Source organism: Pongo abelii, chromosome 23, assembly GCF_028885655.2.
Source record: "Pongo abelii isolate AG06213 chromosome 23, NHGRI_mPonAbe1-v2.0_pri, whole genome shotgun sequence".
NCBI classification, from domain to species: domain Eukaryota; kingdom Metazoa; phylum Chordata; class Mammalia; order Primates; family Hominidae; genus Pongo; species Pongo abelii.
In genome coordinates, this window is record NC_085929.1 from 35198664 (window position 1) to 35218117 (window position 19454).

Genomic DNA, 19454 nt, shown 5'->3' on the forward strand with positions numbered 1-19454 from the left:
GCTCAAGAGATCCTCCCACCTCCACCTTCCAAATTGCTGGGATTACACGAGTGAGCCACCGCCCTGCCCTGGCTCTACATGTTTAAATTCATGTACTCCGCACATCAACTCTATGATTATATGTACTATTATTATCTCATTTTACTACTGTGGAAACTGAGATACGAAACTTGCGGGTGAGGATTTGAACCTAGGTCATACTCTTGGCCAGCCAGAGACACCCTAAGCCCCAGCTAAGAGGTCGAGAGGCAGCCATTTTGCTTGTAGTCCGGAAGGACTGCAAATCCCGGCAACCCTTGCGGCAGCGGCCCTCTACACACAACAAATCCCGGCATGCCTCCGAGCGGCCCGAAGTGGAGGGTTCTAGAAGGCGTGACGTGGGGTCAAGAGCGGGATCGGAGGCTGGCGGGTTTTGGCGGTAGCTGTGGCTGCGGCTGCCGGGCCTGGGGACGCGGGCGCCCGAGGCCGCCGTCGCAGCCTCCTCGTCTCGCCGGCTATGGCTGCGCTCGGCCGGCCCTTCAGCGGCCTCCCTCTGAGCGGCGGCTCGGACTTCTTGCAGCCGCCGCAGCCGGCCTTCCCCGGCCGGGCCTTCCCGCCGGCGTCTGACGACGCCGAGTTGGCCCCGCGGCCGGGACCTCGCGCAGTCCCTAGCAGTCCCGCCGGGAGTGCGGCGCGCGGACGGTGAGGAGCCCGTCGGGCGCAGGGCGCAGGGCGGGCGGGCAGGCTGGGCGCCCCTCGCGGCGGGCGCGGGCAGGGGCGCGGGCTCCGCGCTGGGGCTTCTTGACTCTCACTCCCTACGGCCCTCCGCGGGAGCTTCGCAGCCCAGTTTACAGATGAAGAAACTGATCCCCAGAGACGTTAACTGTAAGTCGCCTGGGGTCACACAGCCCAGGAGTCCGGTCCGAACCTCGGCCCGACTGCGTTCCCGAGAAGTGAGACTTTTCCAGTTGGAACCTGGGCGACTCGGTCTGGGTGCCCCCTCGGCGCGGCCGCAGTTAGTGACAACTTTCAGTGTCTCATCTGCAAAGTATGCCAAGCATGGGACAGAAATGGGTCCTCTTAGTGAGATTATGTAAATAAAGTGCTTAACACAGCGCCTGCCGGGAGGACGTTTCCCTCGTTTGGTCCTCCCTAATCTGTCTTCCATTACGTTGACAAAACGACAAGTTGAGATTTCAGTGTCCAGTTATGTCGGGGCAATCCACCGTTACCCGATTGACCTGTGATTTGTACCCATCCCACTAGGCTCAGAAAGGGACGTTTGGTATGTGGGGATGAGCAAGATTATTGGAGCAAGAAAGAGGATACTGAAACCACAAGCTCAAGTACATTTCTCAATTGACTGATTTTTGTTTGTTTCAACAGTGTTTCTGTTCACTGTAAAAAGAAACACAAGCGAGAGGAGGAGGATGATGAGTAAGTTTCAGTGGTTGTTTATTCACTCTATGGTCACCGTTAGTTGAACCCATGTTATAGTCTAAATTAAGTGAAAAGGTGAAACATTAGATGAGTGTCTCTGGAAAGAGACACAGAAATTAGTGACATTGGTTGTCTTTTAGAGAAAGTAACAGTGGCAGGCAGACAGGTCAGAGGGAAACTTCGCTCTATAACAAGTTGTAATATTTGGATTTTGAGCCATGTTAATATTACATGCACAAAGTAAAATAATTTAAAGGATACAGATTGAAAAGTTTTTTTTTGAGACGGAGTCTCCCTCTGTCGCCCAGGCTGTGCAGTGGCGCGATGTGGGCTCACTGCAATCTCCGCCTCCCGGGTTCACGCCATTCTCCTGCCTCAGCCTCCCGAGTAGCTGGGGCTACAGGCGCCCGTCACCACGCCTGGCTATTTTTTTTTTTTTTTTTTTTTTTTTAGTAGAGAGGGGGTTTCACCGTGTTAGCCAGGATGGTCTCGATCTTCTGACTTCGTGATCCACCCGCCTCTGCCTCCCAAAGTGCTGAGATGACAGGCCTGAGCCGCCCCAGCCTGAAAAGTCTTTTTTTTTTTTTTTTTTTTTTTTTTTTAAAGTCAGAGTCTTTGTCACCCAAGCTGGCGTGCAGTTGTGTGATCACAGCTCACTGCAGCCTCAAACTCCTTGGGCTCAAATGATCCCTCAGCTTCAGCCTCCTGAACAGCTGAGACTACAGACTTGTGCCACCGGGCTCAGCTAATTTTTTAAAAAATTTTTTGTAGAGACGGTGTCTCACTATGTTGCCCAGTCTGGTCATGAACTTCTGGCCTCAAGCAATCCTCCCAACTCTGGGATTACAGGTGTGAACCGTCCCACCAGGCCGTATTACAAAGTCTTTTACTCCACACCCCTAGTTTTCCCCACTAGAGACAACCCTCTTACCTGTTTTCAGTGTCTCCTTTAGAAGATAATCTAAAAATTTACCAAGTTCACAAGTCTTTTTCTTTTTTTTTTTGAGACAAGGCCTCATTCTGTCAGGCTGGAGTGCAGTGGCTGTTTTTTTTTTACACTTGTAGGAAGGTATGGTTCACACTATGCAACACATTGATCTTTTCATTTTACTCTTCTGTAGCTTGTTCCATGTCAACACATAGAGAGAGGTTTACGTAATTTCTCTTTCAATAGTTGAGTGGAGGCTGGGCGTGGTGGCTCACACTCCCAGCACTTTGGGAGGCTGAGAAGGGCAGATCAGGAAGTCAGGAGTTTGAGACCAGCCTGGCCAGCGTGGTGAAACCCCATCTCTATTAAAATACAAAAATTAGCCACGGGTAGTGGTGCGCAACTGTAATCCCAGCTACTCAGGAGGCTGAGGCAGGAGAATCACTTGAACCCAGGAGGTGGAGGTTGCAGTGAGCCAAGATCACGCCATTGCACTCCAGCCTGGGCAATAGAGTGAGACTCCGTCTCAAAAAACAAAAAAAAATATAGTTGCGTGGAATTCTATTGTAGGACTTGGTATAGATAATTAACCAATTTCCTGTTGATGCATTTCTAAGTTATTTCTAATCTTTTGCTATTACAAATCTACCCTGACCATTCTTTTGAAGTTCTTTGTATATGTTTGGAAGTATATGAATGATTTCCTTGATGTGGAATTGCTGGGTCTTAAAGTGTATGCATTTTAAATTTTGAACATGAGTTTTTGCCAATTTATATGTCCATTAACATCCTCTGAACACAAGTGTGTTTTTAAACTTTGGGATTGCTGCCCAACTAATAGATGAAAAATTATATCTCATAAACAGGCAGTCTAATAGAAAAAGAAGTAAGGCTGGGCGCGGTGGCTCACACCTGTAATCCCAGCACTTTGGGAAGCCGAGGCAGGTGAATCACGAGGTCAGGAGTTCAAGACCAGCCTGACCAATATGATGAAACCCCGTCTCTGCTAAAAAACACAAAAATTAGCCAGGTGTGGTGGCAGGTGCCTGTAATCCCAGCTACTCGGGAGGCTGAGGCAGGAGAATTGCTTGAACCTGAGTGGCAGAGGTTGCAGTGAGCCGAGATCATCCTACTGCACTCCAGCCTGGGTGACAAAATGAGACTGTCTCAAAAAAAGAAAAAGAAGTAAAAAGGTTTCTCAAAGATAATATCCATGAACAACCAAATAAAGTGTTCAGCCTCATTAGTCTTTAGGGAAATGTGTATTAAAGCCACAATGAGATGCCACTCTACCTCCAGATGTTGGGATGCACGTGAAGCACGAGGAACTCTTAAATATGGGTAGGAGTGTAAATTGGGACCATTAGGATCATTAGGCATCCACATTAAAGTCCTGATTTGGCATCCGGTGTGGTGCCTCATGCCTGTAATCCCAGCACTTGGGGAGGCCAGGGTGGGTGGATTGCTTGAGCCCAGGAGTTCAAGACCAGCCTGGCCAAAATGGTGAAACCCTGTCTCTACTAAATACAAAGAAATAGCTGGTGTGATGGTGCGCCCCTGTGATCCCAGCCACTCTGGAGGCTGAGGCATGAGGAGAAGACAGAGGTTACAGTGAGCCAAGATTGTGCCACTGCACTCCATCCTAGGTGACAGAGCAAGACTAGATTACCATTTTGGGATGCTGGCAGTATTCTATATCTTTTTTTTTTTTTCCCCCCAGAGTTTTGCTCTGTAGCTCAGGCTGGAGTGCAGTAGCGCAGGCTCAGCTCACTGCCACCTCTGTCTCAGGTTCAAGCGATTCTCCTGCCTCATCCTCCCAAGTAGCTGGGATTACAGGCGCGTGCCACGACTCCCAGCTAATTTTTTTTTTTTTTTTTTTTTTTTTTTTGAGACGGAGTTTCACTCTTGTTGCCCAGGCTGGAGTGCAATGGTGCGATCTCAGCTCAGCACAACCTCTGCCTCCCAGCTTCAAGCAGTTCTCCTGCCTCAGCCTCCTGAATAGCTGGGATTACAGGCATGTGCCACCATGCTTGGCTAATTTTGCATTTTTAGTAGAGATGGGGTTTCTCCATTTTGGTCAGGCTGGTCTGGAACTCCTGACCTCAGATGATCCTCTCGCCTTGGCCTCACAAAGTGATGGGATTACAGGCGTGAGCCACCGTGCCCAACCAATTTTTTGTATTTTTAATAGAGAAAGGGTGGTGCCATGTTGGCCAGGCTGGTCTAAAACTCGTGACCTCAAGTAATTTGCCTGCCTTGGCCTTCCAAAGTGCTAGGATTACAGGCTTGAGCTACTGTGCCTGGCCAGTATACTGTAGCTTTTTTTTTTTTTTTTTTTTTTTTTTTTTGAGACGGCATCTTGCTCTGTTGTCCAGGCTGGAGTGCAGTGGCGCAATCTCGGCTCCCTCGGCACAACCTCTGCCTCCCAGGTTCAAGTGATTCTCCTGTCTCAGCCTCCCATGTAGCTGAGACTACAGGCGTGTGATAATTTTTTGTATCTTTGGTACAGACAGGGTTTCACCATGTTAGCCAGGACGGTCTCAATCTCCTGACCTTGTGATTCGCTCGCCCACTCGCCTTGGCCTCCCAAAGTGCTGGAATTACAGTCGTGAGCCACTGCACCTGGCCTATTCTGTATCTTAAATTATATTGTCATCATTGTTTGTTTTGTAATTATTTGTTAAGCTGTATGTTTGATGTAATTTTGTTTGTAGAATTTTATAGTTAAAAAGGTTAAAGAAGTTTAGATTGCTGATTTAATTTATATTTGTTAATTATAAGTGATACTGGACATCTTTTTGTTTTTTTTTTGAGACGAACTCTCGCTCTGCCACCAGGCTGGAGTGCAGTGGCACCATCTTGACTCACTTTAACCTCCACCTCCTGGGCTCAAGCGATTCTCCTGCCTCAGCCTCGCGAGTTGCTGGGACCACAGGCTTGCACCTCCAGGACCAGCTAATTTTTATATTTTTAGTAGAAACGGGGTTTCACCATGTTGGTCAGGATGGTCTCGATTCCTTGACCTCATGATCCACCTGCCTCAGCCTCCCAAAGTTCTGGAATTACAGGCGTGAGCCACTGCTCCTGGCTGTTTATGCACATTTACTATTGGCTTATTGATCTTTTTCTTATAGGAATTTTTTTTTTTTTTTTTTTTTTTGAAACATATCTTCGCTCTGTTGCCCAGGTTGCAGTACAGTAGCACGATCAGGGTTCACCGCAACCTCTGCTTCCTGGGTTCAAGCAGTTCCTCTCTCAGCCTTCCAAGTAGCTGGGATTACAGGTGTGTGCCACCACGCCCGGCTAATTTTTTGCATTGTTAGTAAACACAGAGTTTCATCCTGTTAGCCAGGATGGTCTCTGTCTCCTGACCTTGTGATCCGCCCGCCTCGGCCTCCCAAAGTGGCCTCGGCCTCCCAAAGTGCTGGGATTATAGGCGTGAGCCACCACTTCCCGCCAGGAAATCTTCATTAAGGAATGTTTTCTTCAAATTTATCCTTTGTCTTTTAACTTTGTGTATGATTCTTTTTGCCATTGGACACTTTGGATTTTCTAAACTTGTTGATACATAGATTCATAAAACATTAAATTTGAAAGTTCCCTTAATTTAAAAATGACTAGGTCGGGCGCGGTGGCTCATGCCTGTAATCCTAGCACTTTGGGAGGCCGAGGCAGGCAGATCACCTCAGATCAGTAGTTTGAGACCAGCCTGGCCAACATGGTGAAACCTCTTCTCTATTAAAAATACAAAAATCAGCCGGGTGTGGTGGTGCGTGCCTGTAGTCCCAGCTACTCGGGAGGCTGAGGCAGGAGAATTGCTTGAACCCAGGAGGCGGAGGTTGCAGTGAGGCCCACTGAACAGAAAATATTTATGTTCTTTATTGCCTTAGGATTACTGTGGATAGCACAGGAACCTTTTTGCTTTTATCTTTTGAGGTTCTCTCTTAAGATGTTATTATAGATGCTAAAATAAATAAATAAAAAGTTTAAAGTATAGAAACTATTGGCTTAAAAAGTTAACCATCTTTAATTTAGAAATGGAGAAGTTGAGGCCTTGGGAGGCAGTGGGATGAGACGTTTGGATAATATGAAGCGTGCTATCGTATTATCTTTGGGACTTAATTATCAGTGATCTCTGTTTAGAAAGTGGACCTACAGGCATGAAATAACTTAGCCTAAATCATGATGTTGGAGGTCATAGCGCAGAACCCAGGTGTTAAACTTATTTGCATTTTATAGTGGAATTATTAGATGTGTGGGGAAATTACCTGTTCCCTTTGGATTTATTTTGCTTTTGGGGGATGTGGACTCTTACTGTGTTGCTCAGGCTGGTCTCAAACACTGGGCTCAAGTGATCTCCTTCGTCAGCCTCCCAAGTAGCTGGGACTGTAGGCACACACCACCACACTTGCCTTATTCTGCTTTTTCTTAGCTGTTTTTTGTAAGTATAACTATTTTCTGCTTTTCAAAATATCACATACTTTATTTATTTATTTATTTATTTATTTTTGAGACAGAGCCTTGGTCTGTCTCCCAGGCTGGAGTGCAGTGACGCAATCTTGGCTCACTGCAACCTCCCCCCTCCTGGGTTCAAGCGATTCTCCTGCCTTGGCCTTCCTAGTAGCTGGGATTAAAGGTGCATGTCACCACACCCAGCTATTTTTTTTTTTTGTATTTTTAGTGGAGACGGGGTTTCACCATGTTGGCCAGGCTCATCTGAAATTCTTGCCCTCAAGTGATCCACCTGCCTCGGCCTCCCAAAGTGCTGGGATTACAGGCATGAACTACCATGCCCAGCCTAAAATATCCCATATTTTAAAACTATTGAAATATGACAGAAATATTAGATATGGCTGAACATTCTTAATGCTGTCTTAGGAGTTAAAACTAATTATAAACCAAACATTTTGTTTAATAGTTGACTGCATTAAAAAAATCTAGGTTTGAGAGATCTGTTACTTGTCAGATTTTATATTGCCAGAGACTTTAATGTTGGTTTTCACAGTCTTAACATGGAATAGAAATTTCTTTTTGTAAAATACATGCCTCTTCCTTTGGCCCTCAGTTTAAAGAATCAGAGGCTGTGGTAGCCATTAATGATTTTTTTTGGTTATAGAGCTGTATTCTGGCCTTGAGACTGTACTTGCTGATGCCCAGGCAATAAAGTACTTTTGGTCTACGTACATAATAGAACAGGGCCGATTGACTATTCAGCTTGCTTCAGACAGCTTTCAGCTAAACACTGGGTATATCATAGTGCTTGCAAACTACTTGGTGGTAAGCACTTGAACAGTTGAACCTCCCTAAGAAGGTACAGGGAGTTAGTAAAAATGGCATGGAGATATGATTCAGGAGCTCTGGTGTCTGGTCCTCAAGATACAACTCACTACTTTACTGTGACACTTTGGAGAAGGCAGGTTAGTTTTTCTAGGTCCTAGTTTCCAAATAAAAAAAAAAAAATGGATTTGATGAATTCTAAAGTTTGTATGAAGTACAAATTTGTTTAGGATGTGAAGACATTATGTTGCAGAGTGGGAGAAAATTGGACCCCACTATTGGTTGGACACTGATAGAGCCTCTGACATTTTGAAGGGGACCAAGAAATTAATGCTGTCATCCACACCTGTAATATTAATACTTTGAACAAACCTCATGAGACATACATTTTTGCCCTAAGGGAATATAGACTTCCTTCCTATATGTTTGATGGAGCAGTAGCAGTATGACAAAATATGATGCTGAATTGCTGACTTTTGGTTTCTTTTTTTCATTCATTCATTCATTCATTCGTGGTTTGAATTAGCATCTCACTATGTTGCCCAAGCTGGTCTTGAACTCTGGGCTCAAGTGATCTTCCCACCTCAGCCACTCCAAGTGCTGGTATTACAGGTGTGAGCCACCACACCTAGCCAACTTTTGGTTTCTTTACTTCCGGCTTGACCTTTCCAGATCCAAATAAGCAGGAATGACTTTAAGATCCCACATTGAACACTTACTGTCTGAACAGGCAAAATTTTGCAGGTGCATCTTTATTTGGCAAAGAGCAGTAGAAGAAAACAGTTTAGTGTGGCTGTGAGAATAGCAGGAAAAATACGCAGTATTTTCCATCTTGTAACTACACACTGTCAAAACTAGTTTTTTTAAATATAAAAATTTGATTGGAGATAGGAATGATAAACATTTCATTTATATTAGTTGGGATTTTCATTGAATTTTTTTTCTTTTTTTCAGTTGTCCAGTAAGAAAGAAAAGGATAACTGAAGCAGAGCTCTGTGCTGGTCCTAATGACTGGATTCTTTGTGCACATCAGGATGTAGAGGGGCATGGAGTAAATCCCAGCGTTAGTGGCCTTTCCGTACCTGGGATATTAGATGTTATTTGTGAAGAAATGGATCAGACAACTGGAGAACCACAGTGTGAAGTTGCCCGAAGGAAGCTTCAGGAGATTGAGGACAGGTAAATGGGCAGTGTATATAGCTGTTTTTTTGCTGTTCTCTTGTAATAACTCTGCTCATATAAGCTAGTTCTGTTTATCATTTGGTGATACCTTGATCCTTAGCCTCTCAGAAAGACTAAGTCAGAGAATTCAAAGTGTATTTTTTTTTTGTTTTTTTGTTTTGTTTTGTTTTTTAGATGGAGTTTTGCTCTTGTTACCTAGGCTGGAGTGCAGTGGCGCCATCTTGGCTCAATGCAGCCTCCACCTCCCGGGTTCAAGTGATTCTCCTGCCCCAGCTTCCCAAGTAGCTGGGACTGCAGGCATGCACCACCACCCCTGGCTAATCTTTGTATCTTTTGTAGAGACGGGATTTCGCCATGTTGCTCAAGCTGGTCACGCATTCCTGGGCTTGAGCAAGCTGCCTGCCTCGGCATCCCAAAGTGCTGGGATTACAGGCGTGAGCTACTGTGCCGGGCCAGTATACTGAGCCTTTTGTTTGTTTGTTTGTTTGTTTGTTTTTTTAAACAGTGTCGCTCTGTCGCCCAGGCTGGAGTACAATGGTGTGGTCTCGGTGCTCACTGCAACCTCCGCCTCCCACGTTCAGGCAATTCACTTGCCTCAGCCTCCTGAGTAGCTGGGTTTACAGGTGTCTGCCACCATACCTGGCCAAATTTTTTTTTATATTTTTATTTTTGGAGACACAGTCTTGCTCTGTTGCTCAGGCTGGAGTGCAGTGGTGCGATCTCAGCTCATTACAATCTCTGCCTCCCAGGTTCAAGCGATTCTCCTGCCTCAGTCTCCTGAGTAGCTGGGATTGCAGGTGCCTGCCATCACACCTGGCTAATTTTTGTATTTTTAGTAAAGACGGGGTTTCACCATGTTGGCCAGGCTGGTTGCCTCCGCCTCCCAAAGGGCTGGGATTACAGGCGTGAGCCATTGCACCCAGCCTTTTTTTGTATATTTAGTAGAGACAGGGTTTTGCGATGTTGGCCAGGCTGGTCTCGAACTCCTGGCCTCAGGTGATCTGCCTATCTCGGCCTCCTCAAGTACTGGGATTACAGGTGTGAGCCGCTGCGCCTGGCCACGAAGTATGTGCTTTTAAAGTGAACTCATAGAACAACTGAGCGTTTTCACTTACTGGCTCTGAATTTTGGTTTATGTGATAATTTTCTGAAAAATATTATTCAGATTTGATTATATGTAAAACTTTTTTGTTAAATGAAATGTTGAACAAACCTCTGAGTATAGTTTTTTTTTGTTTTGAGACGGAGTCTTGCTCTGTTTCCCAGGCCGGTGTGCAATGGCACGATCTTGGTTCACTGCAACCTCCGCCTCCCGGGTTCAAGTGATTCTCCTGCCTCAGCCTCCTGAGTAGCTGGATTACAGGCATGTGTCACCACACCCGACAAATTTTTGTATTTTTAGTAGAGATGGGGTTTCATCATGTTGGCCAGGCTTTTCTCGAACTCCTAACCTCAGGTGATCTGCCCGCCTCAGCCTCCCAAAGTGCTGCGATTACAGGTGTGAGCCACCACGCCTGGCCTGAGTATACCTTTTATACTCAGGTATAGCCTCATTTTTTGCCTGGTCTATTGCTGTATTACTTACTGTTTTTATCCTTTTTTATTTTTAAAAGTTTGTCCAAATAGTAGAATATATAATAGCTTGACTAAATATTTTTTCTTTCTTGTGCTGCCTTAATTGATTTAGGATAATTGATGAAGATGAAGAAGTTGAAGCTGACAGAAATGTTAACCATCTCCCCAGTCTTGTCCTTTCTGATACCATGAAAACAGGTTTGAAGAGGGAATTTGATGAAGTTTTTACAAAGAAAATGATTGAGTCTATGTAAGTTTTGGTACCTGATTTCTATTTAATTCTGATCTTGGAGGGAAAACCCAATGTCTAGATTCTACCCACCCTGTCCTCATTAGCTCTTTTTATCTCCTGATGACCAGGCAGTTGGAGATTGGCTTTTTCCTAGTTCATTAGGGGTGAGCAAAGTGCTTTACAAGCAGGAGTTTGAAGTATGGGGAAGTTGCCTTGCCTACTTACTCTTTGGTTCCTTTGAAGACCTCAAATGGACTGCAGTCGGCTATTTGGAAATGGGATGACTGGCAAGAGAGCCCTCTCTCTCAAGTTCCTGTGATACAGGAACCACATTTTAAAGGCTCTTGTTTACCTGGCTTTTTAAGTGACCCAGGAACAACATTGAGGCCTAGGAAAAAAATAAAGTGGCCCAACAGTGAAAGTAGTTACTGCAAAGACTGCAAAACAAAGCTCATATTCTTGGCTCATAGCATAGTCCTTCCAGGCCTTTAGCAGAGCTGTTTTGTTCATAATCTAAACACAGTTTATGAGCTCAGTTATCTGGTTTCCTAGATCATCAGAGTAGAAGCAGAAACAGCAAATGAGAGCAGAACAAACAAAACGCCTAACAGGGAGCTGTGACTACACTGTGAGGACAAGAGAGGAAACTGGAAAGCAAACACAATAACCTAAAAAGTAAAGTGGCCTGGGGCCCCTGAGTAATGATTAGCCCAGCTCTGTAATCCTGTAGTCCGTGAAGCCTCCTTGATCTCAAATTGTCATTATTCACTATGTAAAATAGTAGGGAAGTTAGTTATAAAGTGCCTAGGAAAGACTTCAGATCGAGTTGGTACTCAATAAGGGCAAGTTTCAGGTATCTGAAAAAGCCTCTTAGGACACCAGTCTCAGTGAGGGCAGATAGATAAGGCATTATTACCTTTGGATACAGTGGAGATGATTTGTGCTAGAAGTTCAGCTGCTATTTGGTCTTTGATCACAGAGGTTTTGCATTAGGGTCCTATCTTGAGTTTATAATTAAGTACCCAGCCCTAAGGGTGGGTAAATAGCCAGAAGTAAGCTGGTCATGTTGCCCTCCAGCCTAAAATATAGCATTTTCTGCTTTTGGTAGTTTTCCAGAAGCTAGCCTTTGAGGGTATCTTGTGGTTTTGTTGTTGTTGTTGTTGTTGTTGTTTTTGAGATGGAGTCTCGCTCTGTCGCCCAGGCTTGGAGTGCAGTGGCCCGATCTTGGCTCACTGCAAGCTCCGCCTCCCGGGTTCACGCCATTCTCCTGCTCAGCCTCCCAAGTAGCTGGGACTACAGGCGCCTGCCACCTCGCATGGCTAATTTTTTGTATTTTTAGTAGAGTTGGGGTTTCACCGTGTTAGCCAGGGTGGTCTCGATCTCCTGACCTTGTGATCCACCCTCTTTGGCCTCCCGAAGTGCTGGGATTACAGGCGTGAGCCACCGCGCCCAGCCAAGGGTATCTCATTGTTTTATGTTTTATTTTTGCTTCATCTTTGGGCCCAGACACCATCCCTGCCACAGTGTGTGTGTAACATAGTCATTTTGCCTTAAGCGTGAAGCTTGTTTTGTTTTGTTTTGTGTTTTGAGACAGGGTCTCACTCTGTCACCCAGGCTGGAGTGTAGTAGCATGATCACAGCTCACCACAGCCTTGATCTCCCGGGCTCAGGTGATCCTCCCACCTCAGCCTCCCGAGTAGCTGGGACTATAGGCACCTAGTACCACACCCAGCTAATTTTTGTATTTTTTGTAGAGACGGGGTTCACCACATTGCCTGGGCTGGTTGCAAACTCCTGGGCTCAAACCATCTGCCTGGCTTTGCCTCCCAAAGTGCTAGGATTACAGGCATGAGCCACCGTGCCTGGCCCATAAAGCATTATACTTTGTACCTGTACTAAAAGGCATCTGAGATACTTTCAGCATGTTTGTCCAGTGTTTCCTTTTCATTTATAATGATTTAGTATGAGCTAGCTGCCTACATCTAATATTAACCACAATTTTAAAAAATTTCCAACAATCAAGGGCTCTGTGTTTTCATATTGGATTTTTAAATACTTCCAATCACAGCATCATTACAACCACTTGATTTGGTTAAATATACATGTTGAAGTGTGCAATGTTATGTATTTGAGGGGCCTTTCTAAAGATCAGTTGGAGCCAGGCATGGTGGTATGTGCCTGTAGTCCTAATTACTGGGAAGGCTGAAGTGGGTAGATTGCTTGACCCCAGGAGTTAAAGGCTGCAGTGAGCTATGACTGTGCCACTGTACTCCACTGTGGACAACACAGCAAGACCCCATCTCTTAAAAAAAAAAAAAAAAAAAAAAAAAAAAAAAAAAAGGAAAGAAAGTAAAGATCAGTTTGTGTGTTCTAAATCTCCTGTTTTGCTATCATCAGTCCTTAAGATATTAGGTAATGTTGGCTTTTCAACCTACAGCTTTTGTTTTCATGTCCTAAAATTTTTTGATAAAAGTCTGTATTTTATGTCTTAGGAGCCGTCCTTCCATGGAGCTTGTTCTCTGGAAACCCCTCCCTGAACTCCTTTCTGATAAGCCAAAGCCATCCTCTAATACTAAGAACTATACAGGAGAGAGCCAAGCTAAGCATGCAGCTGCTGGCACTGCCTTCCCTCAGAGAACTGAACTGTTTTTGGAACCTCGGCAAACAGGGATGTCTCTTTATAATAGTTTGGAGACAGCTACTAGCACAGAAGAAGAGATGGAACTCTAGAAACCAATTTCTACACTAAAGTTGTCAAATGTTAGAAGAATCCTGTGTTCAGTTATGAGACTTTGCATAGTATAGGGACTTGAAAGTTTTATGAGACGGGTGTAATAATATCTCCACCTGTGATTTGGGGGTGGGACTCTTATTTTGGGTAGCCATTTATTGACTTCAACTTTTTGCCAAGGAAGTTTGTCTCAAGGGAAAAGCAGTTTTCTGTGGGGCTTATTAAAGGAATGTTGGTTTACATTCTCTTCAAAGACAAGTATAAAAGCTGTATGTGTAAGGGTGACTTAAATCATATATCACATTGTCTAAACTATTCAGACACTTGGAGAATATTATCCTTGAATTAAAAAAGATGATTAAGAAGGATGCTCCTACAACTGTATCCTGACAGTTAAGTCACAGCTTAGTGTGTAGATATGAGCTGTTTACAGTGGTGACTATGTATAATTGGGGATAAGGAGGGAAGAGAGCAGTAGCTTAAGCCTGTTGCTAAGAAATTTAATTTCTTAGCAACTTGTAATTTAGTTATCAATTCAGTATAGCTCTGATGATTAAATAACCAATAGTATTGTGGCTCTCCTCTTTGACTATGAAAATATGGAGGAAGTTTTTCCCTTAAGGCTTTTTTGCCTTGTGCCACTGTTGCTCCTTGGTTTCCCTTGCGTGATTGATAAGCCCAGTTATTCAGTAATGTTTACAAATTAATTGACTTTGGTAGTTAAAAGATTATGAGGTAACCCATCTGCAATTTGCCTGTGGGAGAAGCATCCTTTAGTTCATCTTAAGGAAGTGCTTTGTCAGCTAAACCCAGCATTGATAACTTTAGTAATTTTTTAAAAAGTTATACTTGTATTAGCAAGTTGTTTTTTTTTCCCCCCACCGCAGCCTCCACCTCCCGGGTTCAAGCAATTCTCCTGCCTCACCCTCCCGAGTAGCTGGGATTACAGGTGCCCGCCTCCACGCCCAGCTAATTTTTGTATTTTTAATAGAGACCGGTTTCGCCATGTTGGCCAGGCTGGTCTCGAACTCCTGACCTCAGGTGATCCGCCCACCCCAGCCTCCCAAAATGCTGGGATTACAGGCGTGAGCCACGGCGTGCAGCCAGCAAGTTGTTTTTAAATGTTAATATAGAAAACAGTGAATGATTAGCTGAAAATATATGAGCAGGTGACATTGAGGTTTACTGAAATAGCCAATTTGACTGGTGCTTAGACTATTGTGCAGTAAACCTAAAAGGTAGTGGAGAATTGCTTCCTGCTAGCAGGAAGCCTTCATCTTCTTGAGTACCTAAACCAGGCTTCAGGTGTCCTTTGAGAATAGCCGGGTTTGAAATTTTTAGTTTCTCAGGAAGAGCTCTTCTATGTGGCAGGGGCTGATAGGGCAAAATAAAATGACAATTTCTTCATTGCTACAGAGTATCCACTATAAGTTATTAAATGAGTGTAATAGTATAATGCCCTTCCATCACACAACAGGACACCACCCCAGTTTTGTTTTGTGGGTTTCTTCCCCGTTTGTAGCAATCAGATACCTTTTGTAGAAAAAAATGGCTTATGCCACGTAAAGGTGAATTTTTAGAAACCACCTCCTAGGCTTTTTTGGAACCCTTACTGAAATCCCTCCCCTTGTTACAGGTGGCGTAGAAGTCACAAGTCTGTTAATTGGACTGTTGCTTCTTTGCCTGTTCCTGCTTTCTCTTTCTGTCTGGATAGTCAGGAAAAGATTTAATGTTTAATATTTAAACAAAATAATGTCTATACAGTAAAATTATTCAAACTTCAAACCAGTATTGAAAGCAGTTGGAAACCAGCTAATAGTTTCTTAATCTCAGATTTTGAGATGAATGTAAACTGTATTCTTTTGAAATGTGCAAGTGTTTGATTCATGCCATTTGATAAACTTCTGCCTTGTAGTCATTGTTTGATGGGACCAACTTGTAAAGTATGAGCCTTAAATAAATCTCCATGCTAAAAAATGTGTTCTAGTGCAACACAAAACATGAAGTGACTGCCCAGAGGTAGAGTTAGTGTTTAGGTGGAAAGGGAGATGACAGCTTTCCAAAGAAGGACCTAAAACACACCAGGATTGTCTTCTACAGGAATTGCTGGGCAGGTCTCCGACTAAAGGTCTTACAGTGAAAAGGAAGAAACAAGCCCCTAACACAAGGCTCTGATACTACTGGTAAATGTAGGAAAGAATTAAGATTCTGTTAATTAAAATCCAAACAGAGCTTATTTCAGTAGTCAAGTTACCTGACATGATAATTATTTCTGCAGGATAATTGATGTTTTATGTTCTTTTATGGACTTTTATCTTCTTGCATATGTTTCTACAAAAATTGTTTTCTTCATCCTTGTGGTGCTTATTCATCTGAGCCGTCTCCACAGTCCCAATGCCTCTGCTTTTTGTTTTACTTTTGTAGCATAAGGTTTTTGCTTTTGCTTTGCCTTAAGATTTCCCTAGGGAGTTACCAGGGCTTTTTGTTTTGTATAGCTTTTGCAGCATGGATCAAACATTGGCTTACTGTGCTAATGTGTGAAGAGAAAAAATTCTCTAAAGCAGGTGAGCTTTAATGAACAAATGTGTATTTTATCTGAGTTTGAGTAGGGTGCGTTGTGGTTTTTTTTTTGGGGGGTTTTTTTTTTTGTAATTATATGAAGATAGTCCAGTTCTCATAAATATTAATCACTTAAAAAACCTACTCTTTCTTGAAAAGGTACACATGTAAAATTTAGGAAAATAACTAAAGTAGGGGCTGGAACCATAAGAAGAATGTTTACCAGTACGTTCATTTATTATTTTGGATTTGGAACTTGGCTTTGTTTTTCAATAGTGACAAGAATGGTTCAGTTCTAGGAATGTTCTGGAAGATGCTGTTAATTTTACTTTAAAATGAGAATCTGGTGTTTCTGTATTTTATTGTTTTCAATAAAACTTCTTAAGTGTTTTGGACTTTTGAGATATTTGTATTACTCCACTTAAATGATGAAATCAGATATCTCCTTTCCTCTGAATTGTAGTTGAAGCAGCATTCATATCAGTGAAGGACTTAAATTTATCCTGAAGGGATGATTATGTTGGGATAAAGCTTAAGTATCATATTTGAATTAGCTGTTCCCAAAATAGGCAGGCTATGTGTTGCTATTCTAAAACCCATAGACTGCTTTCCACTCAGAGCAATTCACTGCTATTGTTAGTATTTAGATGTGTATTCAAAAATGTTCAAATGGGCCAGCTACAGTGGTGCACACCTCTGCCAGCACTTTGTGAGACTGAGGCAAGAGGATTACTTAAGCCGAGGAGAGACCAGCCTGGGCAATGTTAGCAAGACCTTTTCTCTTAAAAAAAAAATGTGTGTGTGTATATATATATATACTCATATATTCAAATGTAGAGTTGGAAGTGGCATACAGAGTTCATAGAGAGGGGGTTGAGGATCTTTGAAAATGGGGAATGGAAAACCCAGTGATGTTCACTTACATGGTGGTTTCTTTTTTTGTGTGTGTGAGACGGAGTTTTGCTCTTGTTGCCCCAGCTGGAGTGCAATGGCGTGATCTCGGCTCACCGCAACCTCTGCCTCCCGGATTCAAGCAATTCTCGTGCCTCAGCTTCCTGAGTAGCTGGGATTATAGGCATGTGCCACCACACCTGGCTAATTTTTGTGGAGTTTTTGTTGTTGTTGTTGTTGTTTTTTGAGACGGAGTCTCGCTCTTTCGCCAGGCTGGAGTTCAGTGGTATGATACCGGCTCACTGCAACCTCTGCCACCCAGGTTCAAGCGATTCTACTGCCTCAGCCTGAGTAGCTGAGACTATAGGCGTGCACCACCATGCCCAGCTAATTTTTTTTGTACTATTAGTAGAGACGGGGTTTCTCCATGTTTGTCAGGCTGGTCTCGAACTCCTAACCTCAGGTGATCTGCTTGCCTCGGCCTCCCAAAGTGCTGGCATTACAAGTGTGAGCCACCATGCCCAGCCGGTTCCTTTCTTTTAAGACTTGACAGGTCACTGGGTGGCAGTATTGCCTGCATATTTACATTCTTTGATAAATGCATTCGTGATTTGGTGGGCAGGGGGAGTTAAGTTTGGGATACAATTACAAAAAGCAAAGCATGGTGGGTTTTTTTTTTTTGAGACGGAGTCTCCCTCTGTTGCCCAGGCTGGAGTGCAGTGGCGCAATCTCGGTTCACTGCAACCTCTGCCTCCTGGGTTCAGGCGATTCTCCTGCCTCAGCTTCCTGAGTAGCTGCGACTACCCACATGTGCCACCACACCCAGCTAATTTTTGTATTTTTAGTAGAGACAGGGTTTCACCATATTGGCTAGGCTGGTCTCGAACTCCTGACCTTGTGATCCACCCACCTCAGCCTCCCAAAGTGCTAGGATTACAGGCGTGAGCCACCGTGCCTGGCTGCATGATGTTTTGTTTTTAATCAAAATTTGGAAATCACAGCTAAAAATCTAATTACAGGTTTGGAAACTAAAGCTTAAGTAGATCATGTCATCCTGTTCCTCGGGTCAGTGTTCTTTCCACTTGACCAGTTGGTTTTAGAGTCTTTGCAGATCTAAGAAGTCATTTAGATTTTGTTGAAATAACTGATAATATAGTTCAGGCAGTCTAACATTAAACTCCTTGAGGAAACATGGTTTAGTATGTATCAGTTTGGTACAAATCCTAGAGCTGTGTTAATTCCCTAATTCCTCAGACTACCAATAGCATCTTAGAGATGAAGTAGTTGTAATTAGAACAGTGTTTGGATTATAGCTCCAGCAAGACAATGATGTTTGGTTGGGTGCAGTGGCTCATGCTTATAATACCAGCATTTTGAGAGGCTGAGGTCAGAAAATTGCTTGAGTCCACACGTTTGAGACCAGCCTGGGCAACACAGTGGGACTCTGTCTCTATAAGAAATTTAAAAATTAGGTGTGGTGGCTGTTCCCAGCTACTCAGGAGGCTGAGGTGGGAGGATGGCCTGAGTCCAGGAGTTAGAGGCTGCAGTGAGCCATGATTGCACCATTGCAGCTCAGCCTGGGTGACAGTGAGACCCTGCCTCAAAAAAAGACTGATGTTTTCTTTCAACAACTGTTTGGTGGGTAAACAAGCCAGTCTTCCTATTTCTTTCTTTTTTTTTTTTTCATTATTTATGTATTTATTTTTTAGAGATGGGGTCTTGCTATGTTGCCCAGCTGGTCTGGAACTGGGCTCAAGCCATCCTCCCACCTCAGCCTCTCAAAGTGCTGGGATTATAGACGTGAGCCACCGTGCCTGGCCCAGTCTTCCTGTTTCTTAATGAACTTTATGTCATAAGAAAATTGAATTCTTAGGAGACTGGAACGTAACTGATTATTTTAAAGTGTGCCTGGAGTAAGCAGTATTACCTTCTGCCTACAGTTCTGTCCCTACTTTCTCTCTGCTCCAATAGCATATCTAGTAGAAAAGCAAGGAGGGGGCCGGGTGCAGTGGCTCACGCCTGTAATCCCAGCATTTTGTGAGGCTGAGGTGGGTGGATCACTTGAGGTCAGGAGCTTGAGTCCAGCCAGGCCAACATGGTGAAACCCTATTTCTACTAAAAATACAAAAATTAGCTGAGTGTGGTCGCATGTGCCTGTAATCCCAGCTACTCAAGAGGTTGAGGCAGGAGAATTGCTTGAACCCAGGAGGTGGAGGTTGCAGTGAGCCAAGATCATGCTACTGTACCCCAGCCTGGGCGACAGAGCGAAACACAGTCTTTAAAAAAAAAAAAAAGAAGAGAGAAATAGATTGGTGTGACAAGGCCTAGGGAAGTGGCATGCAGGCATCTTACCACTTGCCTCTTCAATCTGAGACAACCCTCTGCATTTAATAGAACTCTTGCTTTGGTTTTGTGGGAATATCTTGATTTTTGGTTCTAACCATTCAATTTGGTGTTTCAGTATGAAAATGTCCATGAATACCAGGTGTTTTCTCAAGGCTGTTTAGTAATTTCCACCCATCTGTGCAGGAAATGAAAACTCTGATAATTTACACAGGTTATATATGTCCTGTCCTGTTAGTACAGCTGCCTCTTTCATGTGGTATCATTGAATATAAATAACTTGAGCCTCAACCTCCAGATGCTTGTGCTATAATGAC

General features: G+C 43.7%; 1 protein-coding gene across 2 annotated transcripts; it reads left to right on the forward strand.

Annotated features, from left to right (window-relative positions):
- Positions 1 to 293: 293 nt before the first annotated feature.
- Positions 294 to 16298, forward strand: CCDC117 (coiled-coil domain containing 117). Of its 2 annotated transcripts, none has more exons than XM_002830969.5 (5): positions 294 to 681; positions 1366 to 1416; positions 8579 to 8803; positions 10494 to 10631; positions 13106 to 16298. In XM_002830969.5, the coding sequence occupies exons 1-5, from the start codon at positions 497 to 499 to the stop codon at positions 13341 to 13343; spliced, it is 837 nt and encodes a 278-aa protein (XP_002831015.1). In that variant the 5' UTR covers positions 294 to 496; the 3' UTR covers positions 13344 to 16298. The 2 variants fall into 2 exon arrangements, with proteins under 2 accessions (XP_002831015.1, XP_009232492.1); XM_009234217.4 differs by lacking the exon at positions 294 to 681 and adding an exon at positions 728 to 864.
- Positions 16299 to 19454: the final 3156 nt, after the last annotated feature.

Coding starts and splice junctions, on each gene's coding strand:
- CCDC117 (XM_002830969.5), top strand. CDS start 497: ATGGCTGCGCTCGGCCGGCCCTTCAGCGGCCTCCCTCTGAGCGGCGGC. Junction 682..1,365: donor GGGAGTGCGGCGCGCGGACG/GTGAGGAGCCCG, acceptor TTGTTTCAACAG/TGTTTCTGTTCACTGTAAAA. Junction 8,804..10,493: donor CTTCAGGAGATTGAGGACAG/GTAAATGGGCAG, acceptor TAATTGATTTAG/GATAATTGATGAAGATGAAG.